General features: G+C 42.5%; 1 protein-coding gene across 5 annotated transcripts; it reads right to left on the minus strand.

The window, feature by feature from the left end:
- Positions 1-200: 200 nt before the first annotated feature.
- CDV3 (CDV3 homolog) lies at positions 201-16,562 on the minus strand. Of its 5 annotated transcripts, none has more exons than XM_060099688.1 (5): positions 15,926-16,562; positions 15,121-15,197; positions 5,145-5,290; positions 3,707-3,860; positions 201-2,543 (listed from the first exon to the last, which is right to left on the minus strand). In XM_060099688.1, the coding sequence occupies exons 1-5, from the start codon at positions 16,163-16,165 to the stop codon at positions 2,393-2,395; spliced, it is 768 nt and encodes a 255-aa protein (XP_059955671.1). In that variant the 5' UTR covers positions 16,166-16,562; the 3' UTR covers positions 201-2,392. The 5 variants fall into 5 exon arrangements, with proteins under 5 accessions (XP_059955671.1, XP_059955674.1, XP_059955673.1 ...); XM_060099691.1 differs by having other exon boundaries at positions 201-2,365; positions 3,707-3,866; positions 15,926-16,559; XM_060099690.1 differs by having other exon boundaries at positions 201-2,085; positions 3,707-3,866; positions 15,926-16,558.
- Positions 16,563-19,716: the final 3,154 nt, after the last annotated feature.

Raw genomic sequence — 19,716 nt, forward strand, 5'->3', positions numbered from 1 at the left:
AATATTCATCACAGGTTCACAGCCAATTTCATTCCAGGTCTGGTTTTAACATTAAGAGTACTCTACAGACATTTCTCAAATGGAAAGGTCACTCGAGATGACATTATCAGCCTCCTAGAGCAAAGGAGGAATGTCATCAATTCTCCATTTTCAAAGATAATCAGTTACCAGTTAAGAGTAAAAACCACCAGACTCCAAAATCTACATATTTACTTTTTATTGAATTTGTTAATGTTAACAGAGTTTTTCCACTGCCAAACCATGCCTGAGAATTCAAAGAAAGAAATGGTACAATGGACAGCCTCATCCACCCATCATACAGCATATTAAAACTTGATTCATGTGCATTTTGATAATTTCACAATCTTTTAAAAAGTTATAACAAGGGTTGGAATTTTTAAATCTCCTGCAGGTCTTCAGATTTCTATGCCATTAAGTAACAGTTCCACATATTCATCTCAGTTCATTCCTCAATAACATAAACCCCAACGAAATTTTGCTGGAAAAAAATGCATACTTTTTAGGGGAAATATGTGGCTCAGGGTCCAAGAGGTTATTTGTTAAAAGATTTTTGGTTCTCATATGAAGTCTTCAGATGAACCAAGAGTCCTTTCTCACTCATCCAACCTCTCCTTGGCTGGCTCAGCTACTCACCCAAGTACACCAGAACGTAGGCATCCTGCCTGCCACTTCAAACAATACCATTACTGCCCAGATATGGTTCGCATCTGACAGCAGATGACTCTGTAACACTCCTAGGAGTGCGATTCCTGCACTGACACTTATGAAGACTGAACTCCTCCAGGAAAATGCTCCCACATCAGGATAGTTTTACTCACCCATTTGCTTCACTCTTGCCAGTAGCACGTCTGCAACTCCTACATTTGGCAAAGGGATTTTATTATAGAGAAACCCAGACTCTGCATCAAGTGGTCACATGCCACTTTGAAATATTTCTATTGAACCGAAGATACAAAACTAGGAAATTACCAGACTATCTCATTAGATGGAAGGACTTTTCAGTAATCCTGGGGAGCGTCCTGATGGCCTTTCCCAGGACTAAAAATTACTGGATAGTTTAAGCTGTAATCATTAAAAACAGAAGTGCTACATCACCTGTCTTTCGCCCCTGACTCTCCAAATGAACAACGTAAAAGGACACACCAAGAGGTTGATGACAGAGCTAGGCTGGGACAATCACTGCGTCTAATACCCTAAACGTTTGGGTACAAGTGCATCTGGAATTGTCAGAGATCATGCAAGATCCATGAAACTTCAGTGGGTTTTAGGTTGAGGTGCTGCTCTCACTGCTTTGAATTTATAAGGACACATCTGTGATTCCCTTGGCCTGAGCAGAAAATATACTCTTTCCACCAGTTTACTATACAACTTAGACCTGATGAGAGGAAGCTTTAACAGCACCTGAAGTAGAGCCCCTGCATCTACTGCCCTTTATATCAAAGGCCATCTGGTCCTGCTCTAGGGATTGGCAAATGCATGAGACGTTTCACAATTCCAATGCATATTTCAGGTTACTTAGTCAAGCAATATGCTCTGTCAAAGAACTATTCCAAGTCAAAGAAAAAAAAAAAAAAAGCCTTAATATGGAACACAGAAAAAGCACTACCCAAATAAAAAATTACTAAAAAAAATAAGATTATTCCCCCACACACACCCCTTTTCCCACTTGGTGACCCGAGTTTGGTTGAATTTAATTTGTGGTTACCTCAGAATACAACTCAAAGTTTAAATTATAAATCACAGCCCTACACAGACAATCTGAACACATCAGTTCTTTTGAGAGCGGCATGTTCCAGGAAGTCTAATACCCACTACAGTGTTCCTTATGAATGGGGCACAGGACAGGTTAATTAAGGTCACTTAAATCTTCATCTTTTACAGCAGATCAGAACCCAGATGGCTGACTTTCTGCAGGATTTCTGATAGGAATCCAGTAGAGCTGGTTTCAAGTTTCACATCGACACTTAAAAGCTGTAACCTTCTTATCCAGAAGTTGTGATCCACATGAAGTCCACAATGAGTGCAGCAAATCTGAGGTAGTCAACCCTTACGAAGGCTCAGTATCTGAACATAAAAAGATTTTGAAATGACCACTGGCTGCAGTTTTTGATTTTTTTGTATTTGCAGAGTAACTCTGAAAGAACACTGCTGAATCTAGTTCACACATTTATTTAACAATGAAAATCCCCCTAAATCCAATACACATAAAGAGCAGTTGTGATACTTTAAACTTCCATAGTGCAATAGGGCCGGTCCCGTATACTGAGTAGTCTGCATCAGTTGTAGATCCAGCAGAGATCAGATGATGATGGCTGTCCGTGGTGGTTAGCTGTGGTCTAGTTACCTTAGAAGGGTTAGCAAACACCATTCCTTAATTGTACTGTGTGTGGCTGCTTTTCTGATTCTCAAGCACAGCATACTGGTTGTCTAGCTGAAGTTTAAGGGCCTGGTTTTTTGAAACCTCATCCCTACCTCTAGTTTTGTGTCTTACTACTTCAAAGCTCTTCTCCATTTCTTTATCCCTAAGGGAAAAGAAATGTAATCAGTAAATATTTCTTCTTCACTAGGTTGTTTTGAAAATATCCTTCCTTGAATTTAAAAAAAAGCCACCCCTTAGAGAAATCTTGAGGATGGGACAGGAGGGGGAAACTGGTATATAAATCCTTTTTACCAAAACCATTTTTCAGGCTTCACTTGAACAGGAAGTACAGAATACTGTACTGAAGCTCCAGGGTCCTATTTTCTGTGGTAGCAAATCTACTGAATACTATTAACTGAAAACCTACTTGGGGACCAACTTCAAGACAACTGGAAAGTTAAAAAGCTGTCTAATGACATGGTGATTCCTTCTAAGACTCACGGTTACTCTTAGCAAATAACAGACAATACACATCTCTTTCTTTATGCATAAAGTAAGAACAACAATTTCCTCATTCAAGTAAAGTTCTACTCGTTATTCAGAGGACTCTCCACACATCTACTTTATGGGAGTGGGTCAGATAAAGGGGAGTGTGGTGAATCCCTGCCTCCCGTGGAGGACGGAACAGAGGAACAAGCCAAGTACAGGTGTAAGTTCAAGCCAGCTGTGCTCTCAAAGAGGCAAAAGCGCTGGGATTTAATTTAAAAGCCACCCCGAAAAATTTCCATCTGAGGTCATTTACATTTCTTCCCATTTTACTCTGTAAAAAATTCATGTCCCTAAATAAGATGTGGATGTGCCATATGTGGTCATTTAACTCCAGGTAGCATTCATTTTAAGTACCTGCTGAAATAAGATTATTTGTAATATTAGATTTATATATGCCAACATCTTTCATCGACTCACATTAACTGGGAATATAATGAAATATTGCTGACTTTTCTAGTTTCTATATTACAAGGAACATAGAAGCAGCAATAATGTACTTAATATTTATTAAGAATTCTCACTGGGTGAGACTTGTCATGGCTACAGAAGGACATAGACTAGGGATAAGGGACACTTGCAGACGAAGTCTGTCTTTGGTGCTCTTTCCTCTCGCCCCCCCATCCCGGTCCTTCCCCCCTTCTCCCCCCAGTCCTGGGCATACAAATCCCACCTTAATTCTCAGTTGCCTCTCAGCTGCAGCTTGGGTTTTCAAATCCCAAATACCCCACTCCCTGGCCAAAGGACAGGGCTCCAAACCACAATATTGAGAATACTTACTTCCGGCTTTCTACATGCTTGGCAGTGGACTGCAGGGATGGGAACTGTGTATCACTGTAGATTTCTGGTGGTCCTTGGGGTGCTTTCCTTGTTGTGGTCAACCTGGCCCCAGGAGGCCTATACACACCACTAGTCATTGTCGGTTCTGGGGGTTCTGTAACTAACATTTCAAAACAGTTTAGAGAAACTATTCAAGTGCTTGGTGGTTTAATAAGCTACTCCTGAATTCCTGATAATTTTAAAAAGTTATGGAAAAAAACAATACTTACATTAAGGGTCTCTGAACAACAGAAGAAAAGTTATCTAAGGAAATGTCCAAAAGCAAAGGCCTATTTTTCTAGGGTAAAAGTAGTCTTCCAATTTCTCTTCCATGTACAATTTTAATTATCTATGTAAATGAGTTCTATTAAATCAACTTATTGGAAGTGGGAAAGGAATCTGCTGGTCCTGGGAGACAGGCCTCATCAGGGACTACCTTTCAAAGTATGACCACTTTTACATCATCAATGAATTTTTTATTTTCTAATAAAACAGGAGAAAAAAATTAAGCAGCCCAAAGTCTTGTACCATGACCAAGATTTTGGGGACACAGCCTTCCAGCTTTTCTTACATACCATTCGCCCCCAGATCCTAAACATGAATTCAGTGTTTTACACGTTTTCTAGTTATCAAAAGCTTCCTTTCAAATGAACATCTCTACATGATTTATTAGCTCAAGTGTAATGCAGCTAGAAAGAAACATGCAAAAACTATGCATGGTAGTAATCTGTGATCTTTGGACAGTAACATTTGGGGTGATTTGTTATTCTTTATATTATTCTGTATAAAATGGGTATACATTAGAGCATTATTTCTCAAATTTTTTTCTTTATTGCTTTCCTAAAAGAGACTTTTAGACAACTTTCTCCTAAATAGTACCATCCCCATGCCCCAAGCAAAAAATGTTAATACCACAGATACACTGTACACATGTTTACATACCCTGGCCCTCTGATGGGCCACAAACCACTGTAAGATCTAAGATTTCTTTACCATTCCCACTCTCCCCCGACCCAAGAAGCACTTTTCATCCTCTCGGGAGTCATAAAATCCACCCTTCTGAGAATTCATTCTTCAGACAGAGTAAAATGGGGAATGGAAAAAAAAAAGACACAGGTACCCAATATTCCTTAGTCAGCCGTCAAACATTGAAAAAAAAATGCTTAAACATGTAAATCTGGCAAGCTATAGGACTGCAGTAAGATTTAAGCAGCCTACAGCCTTAACTTCCAAATTTCTTTATTGAGGATATGAAAGTCTTTAGATCAGGCACAAATCTCTCTCCTAGGAATGGAAAGACCCTACTCACCCAGTGCAAGCATGCATTTAGTTGAAAGCTGACTGCATATAAAATTATACACAAAGAGACATCTTCATGAAAATGAAATATGAAGATTACCAACTACTGGAGCAGGAGGTGCTTGTACCGGAGCTGTTTTATTCCAGGGACCTGAAGATTTTTCTACACCACCACCACCTCCTCCGCCTTCTTCCCAGTTATCACCTGGATCTTCTCTTTTTTCATTTTCATCTTCTTCCTTTTCACTATTGGAAAATAAACAAATGAATTCAATTACAGAAACACCAGGAAAACTGTCAGTCCACATCCTTAATTCTATCAATAACGATCTGTGATTCTGGAGAAGGTACTTAACCTCTTCAAGCCCAAACGCCTCACTTGTTTTAAAAAAAAGAGGAAGAATTAGGGAATTTATCTATTTTATGCATTAGGACTTCATGTAAAAGGATTCACTGCTGGAAAAAGGTTCAGAAAACCTCTCTGTCTGACAGTCTCCGTTTCCCTTTTTGCAAACTCCATACACTCAAGAACATCTAGAAATATTTATACTGACATGTCAGGCTTTTAACAATCTGTGTTGATTATTTATAGCAGCCCCTAATAAGGGAGGGAAGAGAGGTCAATCTAGCCTGAAATGTAGAGAAAAGGGCAACTTGAAAGATTAAAAGTACAATTACTTGATTTTTTTCTAAGACCAAAGTGTACAAACAGGCACTTATGGTAAGCATATTTTTAGTGATCAAATGAATGGGTTTTAAAAGTTGTATAATTTCATTTGCTAATCCTTTAGTACATGTAAAAAAATACTCTCAAAATTAATTCACATTCCAACAGAGGAAAACAAGTTAGCATTCAGTATTTACATCAGTGCTTCATACTTTATTAGTGTCAGTCTCTACTGTCTAGACATAGGAAATATATAGAACTGGTCCCTAACATCAGAGACGTGTCACCCATTTAAAGAAGAGAATACAAGAACTCAGTCTTTGGCTCACTAGTGATTATAAATGCAAAATATATCCTCAGTGGTAACATACCATTCAAAGACTGACTGAACTGTTCTATTTAATTCCCATTTTTAATTTTTTAAGATTTGATGTGGACCATTTTTAATGTCTTTACTGAATTTGTTACAATATTGCTTCTGTTTTATGTTTTCTTGGTTTTTTGGCCACAAGGCATGTGGTATCTTAGCTCCACGACCAGGGACTGAACCCACAGCTCCTGCATTGGAAGGCAAATTCTTAACCACTGGGCTGCCAGGCAAGTCCCTATTTCTTTATTCTTGAATTGACTTGAGTCAGAAGTCTGTGATCTCTGCAAGGTATCTTTGATTATTTCTCCTTGTGTTGGATTACTTATTACTATTTTATGTAAGCCTGAATGTGCTAAATTATCAAGTACATATATCTTGCCTCTCTATACCGCTGGCTTGACAGCACAAAGATAACTGCCAAATCAAACTTCCTTTTTGCAACTCTTTGCCCTTGAAGATGATGCACCTGGCACAGACCACCAACCTTCTCCCTGGATTACTTTCCATGACAGTGGTGGTGTTTCCTAGGTCTTCAGCTTATCAATCTCTGTCATCAATCTGTCCTTTCCTCTATTAAAGAAACAGGCTGCAGGACTTCCCTGGTGGAGCAGTGGTTAAGAATCCGCCTGCCAATGCAGGGGACACGGGTTCAATCCCTGGTCCAGGAAGATCCCACATGCCGCGGAGGAACTAAGCCCGTGTGCCATAACTACTGAAGCCCACGCACTGCAACTACTGAGCCCATGTGCCTCAACTACTGAAGCCCCCATGCTCTAGGGCTCACGTGCTGCAACTACTGAACCTGCATGCTGCAACTACTGAAGCCCGTGTGCCTAGAGCCCATGCCCCTCAACAAGAAGCCAATGCAATGAGATGCCTGTGCACTGCAACAAAGAGAAAACCCGTGCACAGCTGTGAAGACCCAACGCAACAAAAAGAAAAAAAACAAAAAGCTACATGCTGCTGCCTAAAGCTCTGTCCCTGGCCTTCCACTCTTTCAGACATCTTCTCCTTTTGATATCTGATCCATGACAATGGCCATAACAATGTATATATGACTCCCACCCTGACTGTGACCTTGGGAACATCAGGGCATATCCTGGTTTCTGCAAAATGACATCTAAGGGTGCTTTCTTTCCATGTCTATTAAAATAAGTCCTGGCTATATAACAAATTTCTTGAATAGCTAATGGTCTTCTTTAAAGACACTCATATAATAGTACCATCACATATTGCCCACCAACCAGAGATGATTCCAGAATTTAGAGGCCTAGGGTGGCAACAGAAAGCGGACAAGGGAACAAACTTATTTCAATCTGCATTTAGAGCATGATTTTACTAAAGACTATAGTTTGAGAGGAAAAAAGCGTGGGGAGTATGGCTAAGCCAGCCTTCAGTCTTCCTTTTTGCTAATACATAATAGAATCCCATGGAGCCATTTAAAATGATGTTAGGCCTACACTAACATGGAAGTAATAATGTCACATAAACCAACAATGTATCAATACTAAAAATCTATGCACCTAATATAGGTAGAAAGACAACTAGAATGATTTCTTGGGTAAATGTTAAAAAGTGGGTGCTAGAATGCATGACTTTATTCTCTTCATGGAGCAAGCAGTTATGAGCAGATTTTAAAGCCAAACTGCCTGGTTCAATACATCCAGGCTCCGCCATTTACTAGCCAGGAAGACTAAGTACGGCATCTAACTTCTGTATGCCTCAGTCTCCTTGTGTAAAAAGGGGGTAACAGCCCCATTATGAAGATTGACTAACAGACATAAAGCACTGAGAACAGTGCCTGGCACATGGTAAGTGCCGTAAGCATTTGGTATTACATGCTTTTTATTTATTTATTAATTATTTTTAAAACATCTTTATTGGAGTATAATTGCTTTACAATGGTGTGTTAGTTTCTGCTTTATAACAAAGTGAATCAGCTATACATATACATATGTTCCCATATCCCCTCCCTCTTGCGTCTCCCTCCCACCCTCCCTATCCCACCCCTCTAGGTGGTCTCAAAGCACCGAGCTGATCTCCCTGTGCTATACGGCTGCTTCCCACTAGCTATCTATTTTACATTTGGTAGTGTATATATGTCCACGCCACTCTCTCACTTCGTCCCAGCTTACCCTTCCCCATCCCCGTGTTCTCAAGTCCATTCTCTACATCTGTGTCTTTATTCTTGTCCTGCCCCTAGGGTCTTCAGAACTTTTTTTTTTTTTTTTTTTTTTTTAGATTCCAGATATATGTGTTAGCATACAGTACTTATTTTTCTCTTTCTGACTTACTTCACTCTGTTTGACAGTCTCTAGGTCCATCTACCTCACTACAAATAACTCAATTTCGTTTCTTTTTATGGCTGAGTAATATTCCATTGTATATGTATGCCACATCTTCTTTATCCATTCACCTGTTGATGCACACTTAGGTTGCTCCCATGTCCTGGCTACTGTAAATAGAGCTGCAATGAACATTGTGGTACATGACTCTTTTTGAATTATGGTTTTCTCAGGGTATATGCCCAGTAGTGGGATTGCTGGGTCATACAGTAGTTCTATTTTTAGTTTTTTAAGGAACCTCCATACTGTTCTCCATAGTGGCTGTATTAATTCCCACCAACAGTGCAAGAGGGTTCCCTTTTCTCCACACCCTCTCCAGCATTTTAGTATTTGAGTTTTCATATAAGCACCACATATACCACCTTTACAATAAGAAAAAACATAGTTTTCATTAAAAAAAAAAAAGCAACATGAAAACATGTTCTTTTAAAATGGACACTAAGCAGTATGACCTTGCTTCCTAAAGCTTTTAAGTAGAATGATCAGGTAAGAGTATGAAAGTCATAATTTATCCAGGAGTCTAACAGTGGTATCCAAATATCAAAATTGTCCCAAAAGAAGTTTTTTTTTAAAAAGTTACCCACCTCTGAAGCCACAACTCTGTAATTACACTAAAATGTAATTTGCTTGGTCCATTAGTAAAAGCACAGGTGTTACTCACCTAGCTATAATTGACTACGTAGTTAGCAATGTCACAGCAACCCAATCCATGCCAGACAGGGTGATAAGATCCCCACAAAGATTTAAGTGACTTCATGGCACTTTTACTCTTATATCCCCAAACTGTGATAGCTTTCATTTGGTCAATTACATTTAGAAATGGTTAATTTCAACAATGCACTGCATTAAAATAGCTTTTCCCTGAAATTATTTTAATATTTAAACTCCAGAATTATCAGCTTGCAATAAACTGAAAACCAAAAAAATTTTAACACTGATTATCCCTAAGCAGAAGGGATTATGAATAATTCTTGCATATTTCTTTATGCTGTTATACTCTTCAAATGTTCTAAAGAACAAAAACATTGTTTTTCCTAATCTGCAAAAAAATAAATTTCGAAGAAAAACTCCAATTTGGTCTGATAGAATGCTGAGAGTCTCAAAGAAAAGAAGATTCCTTTACTGTCTAGTGTTCATCACCTTTTCACCCTCAGAGACAAGTGAAGAAATGAATTTAAAAAAATCACAAATCTAAAATACCTCTAGATTACAAACTATCACTAGAAAATAAGAGTGATCTGTTTTAATTAGAGGGATTGTATATTGATAATAGGCACAAGACAACTTAGTATTTTGTTTCGTAAGATTCTGAAATATCAGCTAAACTAAACATTGGAAATTGTCTAGTCAAGACACTTCATCCAACAGAGGGGAAATAAGACCCAGAGATGCTAAGAGCCTTGTCAAAGTGCTATAGTAACAATGGCAGGATAGAAATAATAGCCTACTACTCTTTCATATTTACATATTCCAGAAAATGTCAAACCTCCAGATGCCAAAGAACAAAAAACATGTTGCAAAGAATTATTTCCACTGAAGACAACTAGGCTAAAATTTGGCGTTTGACCCAAATATAATATACAACGCCTCATCAGCTAAATTTGATGTTTTAAAAACTACAATGCTTAAAAAATAAATAAGTAAATAAAATAAAAATAAAAACTACAATGTTACTGTAAATTCATTATCACAATCCAAAGTATACTGTCTTAAATATGCATTAGTCTGTAAGGCACTATTTTGGGGTAGGGGGAATGATAATGCTACAAAAAGGAATATTTACTGAGCATCTACTATGCCAGGCAGTGTTGTACCCACTTTACAAAGTTAAAAATCGAAAGAACACTAAGGCGGGGAGAAGACCCATTGTACATATGAGGAGACTGATACTCAGATACTTAAGTACTTTCACCAGGGCTACAATGTAGCAGAGCCAAGTCAGTGGGACTCCAGAGCCCATATTCTTTCAGGTTGCCTATTACTTCATTTCACTCTCTTTATAGCTCTAAAATATGAAACAAAAATTTTCCCTATTTTGAGATTTGAGAAATTCACTTTTTTTTAGTAAGATTGATTAGGATCATACATTCTACAGTAGTGTATTTATAAAGAAAAGAACATTCTTACCTCCTTATCTCAAGGGACATTACAGGAGAATTTATGTATCCTAACTCCCCCTTCCCCAAAAGCAGCTAAAACAAAATCCGGACTTGACTGCACTTTAGCCGAATGCTGGGCAGCTCCACTGGTTTAACCCTATTATCCAACCACTGTTACAACCGTAAACTGGGGGGACAGAAATGGCCTGATGTGCCATGGCTGGCAGCTTAAAATGTCACTGTATTTCATCCAAGGACTCTTTCTTGACCCGTTCACGGCAGACCTAAGCGTCTCTCCTGGACTCCACGGCCCCGACACATCACTGAAATGATCTACTAGGGTTCAGTAGAGCATGAGTTATTTTTTTTTACAACTCCGAGACCCAGCGGTCGACGCCCAATATCCAGGACTCAGCAGTCCCACAACTATTTGCTACAACGAATCCAGCTTGGATGCTGGAATAATTCCTTCTCTTCAAAGGACAACTTAACCAGCTCTACCTAATGGGTTTAAAAGTCTAGATCTTAAGATTCTTAGAAAACCACTGGGCTCCAAGGACTCAATTTTTTACTGAAACATGACAAATGCTCACCATTTAGTAATAAGTAGTAAATGAAATCTTTCTTCCTCAAATCCATTTTAAAGATGGGAAAGGCCTATAGGTCCTACTATCAACCAATAATCTAAGCTCAAGCAGTAGGCCCCTTCTTTTATCACCATCTCAATGGCTTCCCTCTCAGAACTTGTCTGTAAACAACGATGTGATCTTGAATAAGATTTATTAACTTAGACACAAAACTTGACACATGACCTCATAATACTCTTGGTACTTAAATCTTGAGCTAATGGGTAAATGTGAGCTAGGACATTAATACAGTATGCTTGCTGCTGCTGAAAACCTACCCCCTTTCAATTGCACACTCATCTTCAACAAACGTCCAGCATGCTAACTTACTACGAGGACTAGTGCCAAGAACTTTTAAGACTGTATGCAGCTAACTAAAGAGAAAGTAAGTGTGGGCAAAAATGATTTGTAGATCTCCGGCAAGAGCATAAGGGTACTTATTCTACTATTCTTGCAACTTTTCTCAGGTTTGTAATTTTTCAACACAATAAGTTGGAAGAAAAAAAATTAAGACTATAGATGGAGAATTTCAAGACATTTTTAAGTCAACTTCAAAGTTTCATTTTCCCTTGTTTCATACTGAAATAGCAAGGCTGTCTCTCTCACGGATAGAAAAGGTAACAAACTAAAGGCATGACCACCCCCCTCCAATCCTAGAGGAGAGATCTCATTTCTCTCCCCTTTTAAGGGCTTCTGCCCAAAAGGTAAGACCAAGTCATAAAAGACAATCATTCAAGATCTCCAGCAACTCTGAGAAGGATTTCTCTTTGTATGGTTATACTAATGCCAACCTGAACATGTCATGTTCTTCTATTAAGTCCATAGTGAACTGACTCACCAGAGTAGGACTTTAGTCATGATAATATTATGTGCCTCCACTACCCCTTCTCCTCAAATATTGGTATCATAAAGCGGGTGCCTCATGGTTAAATAGCAGAGAAATTCTCAAGAGTAAGACATTCTAATTTACCCACTAAATAGAGGTTGATTAACATTAACCAAGTGGATATATTATGAACATCCTGTTCAAAATCCTCACAAAAATCCTGAGTAGTCATCTCAATTTTGCAGATAACATTCACAAGTAAAGTAACTCGCCCAAGGTCACACATAAGCAGCAGGGCTAAAATGCAAGCCCAGGTTTGTTTTTCCCTAAAGTCCATGTTTTTGCTACATTATCAACTATATCCTATTTGTGTGAGTAACCTACTTCCCATTCTATTGAACCAATGCGTCTTTCCTTGTAGACTCCCACTCCTACTGAGTTTCAATGTCAAGAACATTTAATACAAAGTTTATAAAGATATTCAGTACATGGTTGACCCTTGAACAACAGGGGTGTTAACATGCCTCATCTGCGGTTCCTCCGTATGGGTAGATTCAACCAACTGCAGGTCGTGTAATACAGCATTTACTATTGAAAAATATCTGCATATAAGTGGACCCATGCAGTTCAAACCCATGTTGTTCAAGGGTCAGCTGTATAAAGTGAAAGTTTTTGTCATTTTTATTAACCCTCTGATGGCTTCTCACTCTCAAGCCTTCCCTGGAAGCCATTAGATTCCCCTCTGTTGATTTATGAAGGCAATGGAGATAGACCCCAGACTCCACAGTGACTGAGAATCCACAAAAACAGCTTCCTGAAGAAGGTATGTTTCTCAATGTTAGCAGGTAAGAGAAAGATCTCTGGATGGCCACTTAGGGGCAATGACTAGATGCTAAATAATGAAAAATGCAGTACAAAAAAGCTGGTCTACTTCAGGTCAAGCAGACCTTAATGCTCATAGTAGCCGAGATTTACTTATGCCCCTGGCAAAGGTGAAGGATATAAGTGATTTTAGAAATGTTTCACCACCTCGGGAGTAGCCAAAAATGAAGAAAAAATAACCTTGAATGGATATGGGATATATATTCAATGACAAAAATAGGTGCAGTTTAAATATCCTCATGAACTTCTAGCATTCAATGAACTTGAAACCTTTCCCTCAGAAAGGGCTGCTATTGCTCAGTAAGTCTGAGTCTTCGAGAACATGCAGTCTAGGGCCTGCAGTCAGAAAAGGCAGAGCAAGAGCCTTATTCTACAACAGAACACAGGAACCAAACACACAGGCAGTTCCACTATCACAAATGGCTGTTAATAATTCCACATCCCTACCTCCCCATTTTTAAAAGTCAAGCCCTAGGAGAAAGAAAACGGATATTTTCTAAACTATGTCTCTTCAAAAACATCTAACGTTGGGACTTCCCTGGTGGCGCAGTGGTTAAGAATCCTCCTGCCAATGCAGAGGACATGGGTTTGATCCCTGGTCCAGGAAGATCCCACATGCCGCGGAGCAACCAAGCCCGTGCACTGCAACTACTGAAGCCCGTGCACTCTAGGGCCCGTGTGCCACAACTACTGAGCCTGTGTGCTGCAACTACTGAAGCCCATGTGCCTAGAGCCCATGCTCTGCAACAAGAGAAGCCACGGCAATGAGAAGCCCGCGCAACGCAATGAAGAGTAGCCCTTGCGGCAACTAGAGAAAGCCCATGCACAGCAACAAAGACCCAACACAACCAAAAAAAGAAAGAAAAAACAAAAACAAAAAACATCTAACACACAAAGAAAGCCAAGAAGTGGCTGGGAATAAACCTCCAGTCTAATCACCTCTACTTCACACCAACACGGAAGGTATTTCACATGTGGGGAAGCTGCATTTCCTAAAAGTTTCCCACTGTCAATCAGGTTTCACTTTGCTTAAGCTCACACAGCGACGTGAAAGAACCTAGGACATGAATACCTAGTTGCGGTAAGTATCCAACAAATGTCATAAAAGTTAGCCCTGGTTTTTTAATAAGTTATTTAGCACCATAAATGTTACCATCTAGAGAGGTCAAAAGACAGTATTTTGTTAAGGAAAAGTATTTCCTCCACTGTGCCAGGCAGTCACGGGCATATATAAATCACAGACTTCAAACTGGGAGGCAGTGCATCTGGTTCACTTCTTTTTTTGGCTGTGCTGTGTAGCGTGCGGGACTTTAGCTCCCTGACCAGGGATGAACCCCAGGCCTCTGGTAATGAGACTGCTGAGTCCTAACCACTGGACTGCCAGGGAATTCCCAGGGATCACTTATTTCTTGAAACTCAGAATAAAGAGTTTTTTAATCTAAACCAATGGATTTTCTACTTCACGAGACCCTTAAAAACATGACATTTATTTACATGAATCTGAAGTTCATGTGACTACCATAGACTGGACTTGATAAAATACGTTAATTTCAAATCCTCTAAGCCAACCAATCCAATTTTCAGAAATTACTGTTTTCTTGAACTTTAAAAATGTACTTAGACTATGATTCCATTTCCACAAATTTCTAGGAAAATTAATCTAGTGTTAGGTTAGTGGTTATTTGAGGGGTGAAAACAGTGACTACGAGGGAGCTTTCTTCTCTACCAGTAATGTTCAGTTTCTTGACCTCAGTGCTAATTACACAAGTTGGTTTCACTGTGTGAATACGTAAAATCTTTATTTCCCTCTAACTATGCTTCAATTACGAATACATATATAGCTTGTTTGTAAAATCTGTTATTTCCCTCTAACTATGCTTCAATTACGAATACATATATAACTTGTCTGTCACAGAGGATCTGAAAACCACCCGTTATTTTTGGAAACAAAAAGAAAAACTAAGTTCGACCCACCAATATTAAAAGTAAAAATTTTGAAACCACAAAATCCATTTTAGCTGTCTCAAAAAGGCCTAACCGAGATTTGAAGCAGGCAAGCTCTCACAGGATTTTAGAGCTGGCAGCTAATTTGATCAGCGTATAGAAGGGCTGCCATCAGAGCAATAGGCACAATCCATTAGAGTCATAATAAGCATATCTAAAACACAAGAGTACTGTGATGCTGTTTTGGGGCTAAAAAACCCCAAACATACAGTATCTATCCTTTGGGTTATCTAAGCACATCTGTAACCAGACCATACCTTATTTGCATTGCTTGAACTCTTAGGCCGCTGTAATCAACCTCTTTTTGCTCAAATTCTTTCCACTCATCTTCATCCTGTAAAACGGGTACCACTTAGTCAATTAAAGCTATTTGTAAAAACACAACTAAGACAACTATCAGACTATGAAAAAGGGATCAAGCGGCTGGAACCTAAAGTGTGGACTCGTTTTCTGGCCAAAGCCCTTGCTCAATCCCAAGGCCAACTAGGCTGGAGGACAAACGTGAGTAAACTTTACTTCCACCGCGTTCCTTCATGAGACCTGTTACTTTAAAAGCAACCAGGAAACGCCAGATGAAATCAACAGGAAGCCCACAACGAAACGTCTAGCTCAATCCTGCCATGAGACTTTTCTTTTACGGGCTTCGAGACCAAGTCGTGCCAGTTAGAGCTGCCACAAATGTGATTGTTAGAAAATTCAGCTCAGACTACTGGTCTGAAATCAGAACGTTAAATTACTCAGAGTAGACGTCATTCGATAGATGCACTTCCGACCCGGGCCGATTCCCCGGGAGGGTGCCGCCGCCAGCCTGCGTCCTCGCCCGAGCCAAGCGACGCGGGTCGGGAGCGGGCTGTCGGGGGGTCCAGCGGGGAGCGCGAGGCGGCCCGCCGTGGGAAGCCCGCGTCACGTGGCAGCCTCCGCGCCCATCAGCCCGCCAGCCAGGCCCGGGCCGCCCCTCCCGGCCGTTTCCCCGGGCAGGCAAGCAGGCAGGCGGGCGGGGGCGGGCACATGGGCGCAAGCGCGCGGCCCGGGCCCCGACTCCCAGTCTCCCTGGCCCCTCACCTTTGTCACAACCTTGGTGGCGGCCCCGGGGCCCGTGGCCCCCGCGCCCGCGGTCCCGCCGTCGCCCGGCCGGGTCCCCGCGCCCGCCCCACCGCCCGCCGCGCCCGCGGCTCCGCTGCTCCCGCCGGCGACGCCCGCCGAACCCGCGGCGCTCGCCGCCCGGTTGCTCCGTTCCTTCTTCTTCTTCTTGTCTCTCTTGGCGAAGAAGTTGTCCAGGCTCCGCTCCTCCATCTCAGCCATGGTCGCGGCCTCCTCGGCCCGGATGGGTGGGGCCGGCGGCGGGCGCTGCCCGCGGGGCTTCGAGCTCGGGGTCGAGGCCGGCTCGGCGCTCAAGCTCCCGGGCGCGGCGACGCCTCAGCCCCGCGGGGTCGCCGAGGCGTTTGCGGCGGGGCGAGAGGCTCCCCCCGCGTGCTGGCGAACGGTGGTACGGCCCTCCTCCCTCCTCGGGGCTCGCGTGCCGCTGCCGCCGCCCCGCCCGCCCGGGCTGCAGCGACAGCGGTGCAGGATCCCGCCCGCTCCGCAGCCGGAGGGCAAAGGGAACGTGCGGGCCAGAGGTTCCAGCGAGAGTGCTAGGCTAGCGGCGGCGCGTGAAGGAGGAGGACGCGCGCACGCAGGCCCAGAGAGGAGGGGAAGGGGGTTGGGGAGGGGAGGGAGAGGGAGGGGGGCGGGCGGGCCACCAGAAGAGAGAGGCAGCACCCGCGCCTGCGTACTTAGCTCCGCCCGCCAGTGTGGGAGCGTGGAGGGGAGGGCGGCGGGAGGAGACGGAGGCGGGGCTGGCAAAGGAGCCAATCAGATGCCAGAACGAAGTGCTTTAGCGACAATCCCTGTCTCGGACGGGGCGGGGCCATGGCTTGGGGGCGGGGAGAGGGTATATGCTAAATAAGTGACGTGCCTGAAAACTCTTGCCTCCCGATTGGTCGAAGGTTTAGCCTTGGGGGCGGGCATTTAGAGGGCTGGTTGGTGACTTGGCTAAAGAGGTCCGGTCGAAGGGGCGGGTAGGTCCCGTCTGGGCGCATGCGTAGGATACACGTGTGTCTGCTCGTCCGGGGCCAGCTGGGGCTTTGTAGTCGTTTGAACTTTAGCGAGACGGAAAGGCCCTGTGTTAAGCTAGCTATGTTAAAGATGGTACCATCCGCTCTGCTGGCCTCTGTACTTTCACCCTCTCTGGTCTGGCAGCTATTCATTTTCATCGTAGGGGATGATTGTTATGAAAGTGAGGAGCAGTAGCCTTGAAGTTTAGTTCTCATTTACTAAAAGATCTTAGGAAGCCAGTAGGTAGTTAAAAGGAGATTGGTTTTACCTATACTCCACCCTCTACTAGATATTGATATATCTACCAAGGTCAAGCTAAATAAATCTGACCCTCAAGCTCCTGATCTGTAAAATGGAGATGTTAGCTCTTGCAAGATACTTGGGGAAAGAGTACCTCTTAGTTGCAGTGCTTAATAGACATTGGATGCGATAAATGATTTTACATTTAAATAGTATCCCCTGCCCTGACAAGATGATGACTGTAATCTATCTTTTTTTTATCCCTGATAAGAGGAGGGGAATGGCATACCATAGTAATGGGGACCAAATGTGCCCATGCTATATGTGGTTGTCCCATTTAAGTACCTTCTGGGCCTTGAGAATGAAATGAATCCTTGCATATGAAAAAGGGCCTCTAATGTAAAGTACTAAACCTTCCACTTCCTCCTTCTAAAGACAGAACTGTCACAACCACTTAGGAAATGACTCAGACTTATGTTAGTAGCCTTGTGGGGTAGATAGAGCACAGCCAGTAAATGGAGCTACTTCTTGCTCTTTTCCTTTACAGTTTTTCCGTTAAAGTTTGTCTCCCCTATGCCCCCTCCACCTACACTACTATTAACGTACTAAGCCTAGAATATGTCAAAGAAGCAAATCAAGGGCCTGGCCTTGGCCAACAGCAAGCTTCCGTATAATTCCGCAAACAAACTGCCCTCAACCACCTGGGATGGGTCTCTAGGTAGCTTCCTTCTGTGACACCAGGTATCTTCTTGTGATGCAGGCCAAGTTCAGTATTGCCCCTCCCCCACCTCCCTTAACGTCTCTGATCAAATTTCTTTTTCTTCCTTTCTCTCCCTCCCTTGCTTTCCTCCTTCCTCCTTCCCTTCCTTCCTTTTGTTCTTTCTTTCCTCGTCTGTGAAGGACCTCTTTAGCTATATTTAAGGCAACGCGCTTTGTTCCAGGCAGAGTAATTTGTCATTCCTGCCTTCAACTCCATTATCATCTAGAAGAAAACATCTAGATATGAATCACTGAAATTCAGTCCTCCCTTTCTTAGGTCCCCATCAATGTATCCGTGTCTTGAAAGAATTAATGATGGGAAAAAGCAGAGGAGGTACAGCAGTTGAGGGTTAATGCAGCGAAATTCCCTACGACATCTTTCAGTGTGATTGATGGCATGCTCCCCAAACTTGATCATATGTAAAAAGCTCAGGTCAGGCCAGTAGAGAGACCAGGGTCTTTGTGGTTGTGTCATTATCTGTAGTTAATACTCTCCTCCATGAAGCTAGTCTCCTCCACTTTGAATCCCCTGACCTGAAACTGACAGCATATATTCCTACCAGGTTTTCCTCTGAAATCTCCCTTGCTACGCTCCTCCAGATGGGTTACACAGAGCCCTGAATCCTCATCTTCACCCCGTCCTCATCATGAAGAAGCATCCAGCTCTCTCGATGTTTGGACCTTCCTCATCTTTAAAGCAAAACAGACCTTCATTTGTACTCGGTAGATGGAAAGTTGAATAGTGGCGAGCCCTCGGAACATTACCAGGTATTTCAGCACATCTTCTAAGGATCCTAATGCTGTCTGAATGTGGAAATTTCTCTCTGAGTCCTCTGAAGTGGTATAATCCAAAGGACATCATTTATCTCCCTCAACAAGGCCCACTGAGCTCCAATATTCCATGAGCTCAAGAGCTGGCAGAGGGCAGCTGGGCCCAGCCCCATTATCCCTGGGTTCTTTTTTGCTGAGCTATTCATTCCAAGTTCCATTCTGCTACCTAGGCTGGAAATTCCACACACGCTCAGCTCAAAGGAATGCAGCTGATGCTGGCCAAAGACTTGCCAGGAAATGGGGAGTAACTTTTCATTTGTGGCTTCCTCTCTCAGATCTGTGAGCTACTGCCTGGCCTGTTGCACTGACGACCTTTTCCAATTGGGGAGAAGGTACTTTCAGGTCACTTCCTCTGGTGAAACCTCTACTGACTTCTACAGGCAGCCTGGTTCCTGACCTTTAAAGGCCCAGAGACCTTTTGTTTGGTATGTGTGTTTTATGCTTTCCTGGTATTTGCATGATTTGTTGCTTAACTATTCATCCACTCATTAACTCATTCATTTATGTAAAGCATTTATTTAATGAGCACCTACTGTATGCCAGGCCTGATGTTAGGAGTTAAGTATAAGTCAGATATAGGCCCTTCCCTCACAGAGCTTACTGTATGGTAAACTGGTAGCCGGAAGCACACACATATACGTACAATTATAGCACATTGCAAATGTAATAGGGGCCGGGCGGGTGCGCAGCCCTTAGAGCCTGGGTTAGAGGTCCACTCCACCAACAGTCAGCCTTGCAGTGGTCCTTGCAGCAGAGAGTGCGGTGAGAGGGGGATCACGGCTTTCTCCCTGGGACCCTCCAGGCCCTCCGGCCTCGGGGCCAGCAGGTGATCTGGGGGGCCCGGGGACAGGGCTGTGTCCTGCAGGGCTCCAGAGCCCTCGCCACAGGCACCCATTGGCCAGGGCCAGGCCTTGAAGCAGCCGAGAACC

The sequence above is a fragment of the Mesoplodon densirostris genome, chromosome 5 (genome assembly GCF_025265405.1).
Source record: "Mesoplodon densirostris isolate mMesDen1 chromosome 5, mMesDen1 primary haplotype, whole genome shotgun sequence".
Lineage (NCBI taxonomy): Eukaryota > Metazoa > Chordata > Mammalia > Artiodactyla > Ziphiidae > Mesoplodon > Mesoplodon densirostris.

Bases quoted from the DNA above. Each gene is read 5' to 3' on its own strand.
- CDV3 (XM_060099686.1), bottom strand. From the start codon at position 16,165: ATGGCTGAGATGGAGGAGCGGAGCCTGGACAACTTCTTCGCCAAGAGA. The intron at 15,198-15,925 runs GTGAGGGGCCAG...CCCGTTTTACAG, and splicing joins CCACCAAGGTTGTGACAAAG to GATGAAGATGAGTGGAAAGA. The intron at 3,867-5,144 runs GTAATCTTCATA...TTGAAATGTTAG, and splicing joins ACCTCCTGCTCCAGTAGTTG to TTACAGAACCCCCAGAACCG.